General features: G+C 27.6%; 1 protein-coding gene across 1 annotated transcript; it reads right to left on the bottom strand.

The window, feature by feature from the left end:
- Positions 1–4,921: 4,921 nt before the first annotated feature.
- LOC114187138 (putative F-box protein PP2-B12) lies at positions 4,922–6,338 on the bottom strand. Its single transcript, XM_028075279.1, has 3 exons — positions 5,879–6,338; positions 5,692–5,810; positions 4,922–5,591 (listed from the first exon to the last, which is right to left on the bottom strand). Exons 1-3 carry the CDS (start codon positions 6,206–6,208, stop codon positions 5,066–5,068), a joined length of 975 nt encoding a protein of 324 aa, XP_027931080.1. The 5' UTR covers positions 6,209–6,338; the 3' UTR covers positions 4,922–5,065.
- Positions 6,339–7,670: the final 1,332 nt, after the last annotated feature.

Genomic DNA, 7,670 nt, shown 5'->3' with positions numbered 1-7,670 from the left:
ATTATTAATTTATCTCATAAATTCAAAAATATCCGTGGTGAAATAATCATAAAAACTCATTATTTAACTCTGCTTTAGAATTGTAAATTTTGAAACCGGTTTTTCCTCAATCCAAAATCAGAATTCGTAAGACGAAATTGTAACTAGTATTTTTTGCGTTATATATTTGTTTTATACAAATAAAAACCATAATAAATAAATATTTTAAACACATTAATTATAGTATGACTAAAATCTATAAAAATAAATAATTTTAATATATAAATTATTATTATTATTTTTAAATTTATGGTAAATAACTGGCATTGTGATGCAATTGTTATCTTAAAATAATGATCAAATTTTTAAAAATAATATTGAAATTTAAGTTAGACTGGAAATATTTAAAGTGATAGATTGAAAAAAATAAGAACTTAAATAGAATAATGGATTAATATTAAAAGTATAAGAAAATATGCTTCTGTAAGAATATATTTAAATTTTAATATATATATATATATACTGTGTAAGAATATATATATATATATATATATATATATATATATATATAATCCAGATTTTTTACTGGTTTTTTGGTGTTGTCCTCTGTTGAGTATTAAAAATAAACTGTGTTGGTATTTTAAAACGTCAAAATTAGTAATACTCAGTGTATTATAAAAGTACAGTAAAGAAACAGCACAATAAAATCCAACAGAGAATCCAAATTCGTGTATAATCGGTTTTCTCTTCTTCTTTTTTTCAGTTAAAGTTTTTTAAACCATTTAATTGATTTTAAACGCACATCAAACACATCAGAAACGTCCTTGTGTTTTACATAAAGAAAAATAAAAATCAGAAAGTGTTTAACTTTTGAAGATAAAATGTATATTTGAAATTGATTTATGATACTAGGTCATAACTTAATTACCTGTTGTGTTGATTAAAAATACAAGAGAATATCTATAAATTTAATTTGTTGGGGATTTTTTTTTTTTGCCTATTTTTCGATTTTACTCTTTGAATAAAAATAACTTAAATTAAAATAATTAATTTATCAATATTAATGGTTAAATGACCATTCTTTTCAATTTTAACCATTTTCTGAATTAATATATTTTTAAAACCTTATCATTTTTAGTTAAAAAATTATCTACAAAATAAAAAAAATATTAATGATAAAATTATAAAATTTATTCGTATATATTTAATTTTATAATTATAATAATAACAATAACAATAATTTTACCGCATTTTATTATCATAAAGAAAACAAAAATCATAAAAGCATGTGTTATCAGTAATATTAAGATAGAATTACTTTTGTAACGGTTAGATAACACTTGTACAATTTTATACATTTTATGTCATCTTGTCCTTATAAGTATAAATTAATTATTTTACTTCTTAAATTTCATAATTATTTTTTGAAATTTTCTTTGAGAATGAATGGAGAGGAGAAGAATAAAACTTATATAATCATTTGTGAGAAATATACCTAATCTTATTAATTTAAACAGAATTAAGATTGTTCACTGTAATTTTGTTGAAACCATAAGATTATTAACTTATATGTTGATGTTCCAAGTGTTTTCTTATGAAAGTTATTCTTATAGAATCCCAATATCATATAATTTTGATTTGTCTCATTTTAAAAAGGTGTATGATTATACATTGATTATTCTTCTTTGTGTATATTTGGATGAATATGTTTTGTTTTAAAATCACATGTTGAACGTACTAAATTATCAATTAAGTCTGTGTTGTGTGTCTTTTTGGCATATGATCTTGATCAAAAGAAATATTATTGTTTTGATCCAATTAGTAAGAAATGTTAATAAAAAATTGTATGTCTCACATCATGATAAGGAATGAAATCTTTGAGTGATATGAATTTGAAAACAAATTATCTTTGTGAACGAGAGTATGATAGAAAGTAGCGGATTTTGATTACAAATTTAGAAGGGACAAAATTAATATATTTAAAATTTATATATTTAATCATTTCCACTAGTATAACAAAAGTATATATAATTTAGTATTGATATCTTTTTATATTTTCTCGTTAGAAAAATGATAGTTTTGATGTTACATTCGATATGGAATCCATTTTAATAAAGGTTTTTTTATTTCATTTTTATATTCACATATTTGAAAACATTTTTTTGGAATAAGTTCCAAGTAATTAATAGGAAACTTCCCATTTGAATAGTAAAAAAAGGTTCATCTGATTCACCAATTGAATAATTAGTATCGTGCATGTGAAAACATGTGAAGAAGTAAATCTGTATTATTTTCATCTCCACGACTATATTTTATTTTATCACCTGAAAAAAATAATGTATTATTTTATTCTTCATCAATATACCAATTTAAAAAAATTAAGATTAAAAAATAATTTATCAAAATCCAATTGAAATTTTAGAAAGTAATTACTAAAAGAAAAAGCTACAATAATCAAGTAATCACAATTAGAAAATGGTTATAAAAACAGATATAGTACATAACTTTTGTTTTATATTCTTAAAAAAAACATACAAAAAACTCATGAGATAAAAAAAAATACTAAATATTAAACTAATATTTCACTATCAAAAGAGATTGTTAATTTTTTATCTTAAATAATGAAAGAGAATGGATAAAAAAAATAAGAGCAGACAAAATGAATTTGATTCTAACTTTCTATGTTTTTTTTCAAAAACAAAAGAAGATATATAATTTTGGAAGATAAAGTAAGAAACCTAAAATACAATAAGAGAGAACCAAGAAAATATATCAATAAATTTTTTATTTTTTATTATATATTATATATTTTATTATTTATTAACATTAAATATTATATTTTATAAAAAAAATAAAAAAATTAATCTACTTTAATTTTCATTAACATAATATATACTATATTGCGACACCATGCCTCCCTATAGCACTACTTGCATCTATCACTGATGATAGCGAACTATATCCCAAACCTCAAATGGTAAAAATTTGAGAGTAAATTATCTTAAAAAAGAATGGTGCGATAGATGACTATCTCCTAAACATGTATAAGAAAAACTTGAGAAAGAACATTTAATTCAAAGATCCATGACAAGATCGAAGATCAAAACACTTCTTCGTGAAGCTTATAACGTTTTCGTGAAGAATGAAACTTAAGGAACACAAAGATCATGAGCACATTTAAAGAATACTTTTTAAAAATGTAATTTATGTTTTTAAGTTTGTGATTTCTTTTAAAAATTAGTTTATGTTTGTATGTTTTTGGACTTTGAACTTTATTTTAGAGGTTTTAAGTTTTCTTCAACTTTTGTACCTATATATAAAGTACCAAAAATTAATATAAACACTTTTAATCATTTTTTAAATTTTATTTATTAAATAAAGATTATTTTTGTTTTTCTAACGAATCTTCATTTAACTTATTAATTTGTTAGATGGTTACGTCTTTATTCCTAATTTATTTTCACATTCTTTTCTGATTAATTTTTGTTTAATCTCGTGAAGATTCAAATTCAAATTCAAAACATATTATACTCTTTTATGAAACTCTAAAAAGTATTATAACTAAATAACAGAAAAATTGGAAATTATACCCCTGGCTAGCCGATCTTTACTTGGTCTACGCAATCGAACTTAACACAACGTATGTCAGCCAGGAGGTTCACTTTTGACCAGTCTGCCACGTCGAGAAACCGAAACGCTCGGGATTTTCGGGTGAGCTAATCACTATATCCTAGATCCTCGGTAACTTACTCCATGATGTTCAGATGTTCAGGGGTAACTGGACCATGACAAGGGACGACGAGGAGATAAAAAGGAGGAAGGGTCCCGAGAAAAGACAAAAAACGAAGAAGAGTAAAAAACAGATTCTGTTCTAAGAGAAGATTCGAGGCTATTCGATAAGTTCTCCTCACTCATCCGAGAACAGAAATGTATTTTTTGCATTCTTTTGTTTTCTTTGATAATTTTTTTTTATTTTTTATTTTATCTTACATTTTTGTCTCGTTTGGCTATTAGCCTAGTTAGAAACACTCAGTTACAATCACTCATCCCTCTCTCCTTTTCACTGTATCTTATATCTAACTTCTATGTTTTTTTTTTTTCACTATCTAACTCTATTTTCGTCTCTTTCTTTTTCTCTCCCTCCAATGGGATGCTTAATGTTTTTATAGAGTCTTGAGAGAATTTACGCTACTCATAATTTTGGGAGATCGTGTTTTTACTTATAGTATTGCTACACTGACCGACATCTATAACAATTTTATATTCTTTTTTTATATTCTTTTTGCTAAATTTATTTTTTCATTTTCAACTTTTAAAAGCATTATAATTTTCTCGTTTATGCAAGTTTTGTAGTTCTTGTTTATATTTAAAATTTAATTTTCTTTATAATAATTTATTGAAAAGAAACATTTAAATTTTCTCTTTAATTACATTTAAAATAAAAATCAATTTTATATAGAACGACACCTTAGTATTTGAAAATTTTATATTCTTATAAAGATCTTATAATTTTATAAAATAACGAATGAAATCTATATTTTTATAGTTAATAAATGAATATAAATATATATTTAATCTCTATTAGAAAATGTTAATTAAATGGGTCCATGTAGGAAATTTAAAGTATTCAAAATGAAAATTATAAAATTTGCTAGAATTGAAAAGAAATAAAAATAGCAGTAAAATTATCAAGGGGGTATCTATTAATATTTTATTCTTCTAATATCTTCCAAAATTATTTTAACTTTAAGAAAACATACGCATGAGATAATCTTTCCAAAAGACAATGTTGCTCTAATCACTAATAGTCTTTCAACCACGAGATTTTAAAATCATTTGTGAATCAATTAATCAAAAAGTCTAAACAATTTTTTCATAGATTTTTTTTATATATTTGATTATTTTAAGCTCAAATTGAGACAAATTCCATTTTATAAAATTGAAAGAAATCTCATCGGCTAAAAATACAAATCACTCTAGTTATAGTTTCTAAACTGAGCTTGCTTATTTGAATCGCTATCTGCAGGCAAAAGTAGACACAAAGAACACAACATCGTAAATAAATTGGGTGCGGCGCGTCGTCGTTTTAATTTTTGTTCTTGGGCCTTATCTCGATCCCTTGCACGAGAATGCCCCCTTTCCATTCCCCACTCTTCACCTCGTACACACCAATCTCCACCTCCTCCTCTCCGCCGCCGTTGAAGAAGTCACCCAATTCCACCTCCATCCACCCATCTTCTCTCTCCTTCGGATGCTCACCTCCCACCGCTGAATCATCAACACGGGACGGTGGTGGCGGTGGCGGCGGTGCCGCATCAAAACTATCCAGAAAACGAGAACGAACGCGGCTGAATATTCGTGGAACAATCTGGTGACGCGGCCTTCGCGGTGTCGCCGCCTCCAAGTACACCGTTCGCCGCCGACCTTCCCCTTCTCCGGCAACCCCAACCGACACTTCAACCGGTTGGTTCTCAAACCCGTACGCGCCTCCATTCCTTTGCTTAAACACAAGGTATGCCCCGTACAACGTGTTCGGGGACAACATGCGACCTTTGATCCCTCCCTTTATTTCCAACCAACACACACTAACAAGTTCCGCCACCTCCCAAAACCTACGTCAAACAAGCACAATTTTTATACCTGGTTCAATTTCAGACCAATAAACTAATAAAAAAGTAAAAACATTTGAAAATTAATTAAAGAATGAATTACCTGGCCGCTGGAACCGAAGTCCATCTCCAGTACCTAGGAGTGTTTCCCCAAACGATGGAGAGACTTCTAGCAGAGAGCATGTAGCATCTTCTGGCGCTGGGTTTATCGAGTGCAAAGCTCTGGTGAATAATTATTATCGTTAATTCACAATTATTGAGAGAAAGTGATTTGTTATTTGAATAATTACCTTTTTACCACCGTCTATGAGGATGGGGTTATCGCATAGGTGGAGGTAGAGTTCTTTCTTGGAGGAATAAGAGAGAGGTTTCGAGGTTTGGGAAACGATGGCGTGCAAATCGGAGGGGAGGAACCTCTCCCATACGACGTCGGATTGTGCGGCGGATCTGAAGGAGGACGAAACCAAAGACAGAACGCAGGCATCACGAGGAGTGGTGAACGAAAGTATATTCGCTATGCAACCTTCTGGGAGATGCTTGAACTCGCCGCCACCGCCGCCGCCACAACCACCTTGTTCCGCTTCCACCACCATCACCTTGTTATTATTGCTGGTAACCATAGTAATAATATACAGCACTATCAAAGAATGCACCTTCCTTTTTTTCTTGATTCCGCTTTGTGTCGGTCTATGGTGTGCTCTATATAATGCAAGGCAAAGGGAAGTAGTGAATTTGAATACGGGGAAGCTTAGCGGTTAAGCTTCGATCATATCCTGCATTTTTATTTGCCGCACAATTCCAAGCAAGGATTTTTATTTAATACTCTCTTTTTATCAATTTACACTGTACCATAGCTTTTCTTTTACAAAGAACAAAAAGTTCATGAAAAATACAAAAGTAAAAAGAAACACTATGCAAAATAAATAATTAAAAGAACAAATAAGAATGCTATGAAAATTATTAACATGCTTTTATTATACAAAGAATGCACTAGTGTTTAATTTAACATATCGACTTAATTCAGTGCATGAAAATCAGTGCTTTGAATAATGGTTAAAAATAAAAATTAGGGAGGTTTTTCTGAGAAAGAAAACATGTATGAAGATAAAAAAAGGGCCACATTTGAAAATATTTGTTATTTACTTTCTAGTCATTATCCTGGAGAGACAAATGCTGTATGCGCAAAATCATTTCAAGCAAGATTAGCATTTGGTTTTAGATTTGAACAAATACCAACGAGTACACATTTCAAGAAATAAAATATTTTAATATTTACTATAGCTTTTAATACATTCTTAATAAAAAAAACTTCAGAAAAATATTTTTTTACACAAGTTTCTCTTACATGTAATATTTTTTAAGTGGTTATTTATTCTTATATTCATTATTTTTTTTATATTTTAAAATCACTTAAAATATAGTGGCTTGTATTATAAAATAAAATCGTAAAAATTTAATAGTTAAAATATTATAATTCTTTATTTATAGTTCATCTTTCCGAAATAATTAGGATTTTGGTACAGGACAATGAACATTTAAAAAGTGAAAACTCCTGTTTTATTTTATTTTTCTTAACAATATTTAGTGTTACTAAAAGAAGTGAATAGTAATTATTTTTTATTATTTTTTAAAGTCTATATCTTTGTATCCTCACTATAGAATAATCAGATTGAATGCTTCTAATTTCTATATTAATATCTTTTACTAATTGTAAATATACATATTAATGGAGATTATTGGTTTTAGTTAATATATATTATAATATTCCATTGTCTATAATGATATTTGTTTGGTTTTATTGAGTAGAGTCTTACATAATTAGTAACCGACATGTAAGCTGCAGTTGTAGAGAGAACCAGCGGAGAATGAATAAAAAGGAAAACTGCAGGAGAGGCTTAAATTAAAAGAGAAAACGAGTAGCAGAATTTAAATTTAATTGTAGAAAATGTTGAATTTGTACGAGATGAGACCCTAGAAATTAATTAAGGGAAGAAAGATGTTTTATAAAATGAACACCGGAGATCAATATAAATAGAACTTTGTTAGCATCAAATTCAATTTTATAAGACTGAAATGATAATT

The sequence above is a fragment of the Vigna unguiculata genome, chromosome 6 (genome assembly GCF_004118075.2).
Source record: "Vigna unguiculata cultivar IT97K-499-35 chromosome 6, ASM411807v1, whole genome shotgun sequence".
Taxonomy (NCBI): domain Eukaryota; kingdom Viridiplantae; phylum Streptophyta; class Magnoliopsida; order Fabales; family Fabaceae; genus Vigna; species Vigna unguiculata.
The sequence above is the reverse complement of the archived record's forward strand: the minus strand, read 5'-3'. Positions and strand labels throughout refer to the sequence as shown.

Excerpts from the sequence above, each read along its gene's own strand:
- LOC114187138 (XM_028075279.1), bottom strand. The coding sequence starts at position 6,208 with ATGGTTACCAGCAATAATAACAAGGTGATGGTGGTGGAAGCGGAACAA. Across the intron at positions 5,811-5,878 it reads TCATAGACGGTGGTAAAAAG|AGCTTTGCACTCGATAAACC; the intron begins GTAATTATTCAA and ends ATTATTCACCAG. Across the intron at positions 5,592-5,691 it reads ACTTCGGTTCCAGCGGCCAG|GTTTTGGGAGGTGGCGGAAC; the intron begins GTAATTCATTCT and ends TGTTTGACGTAG.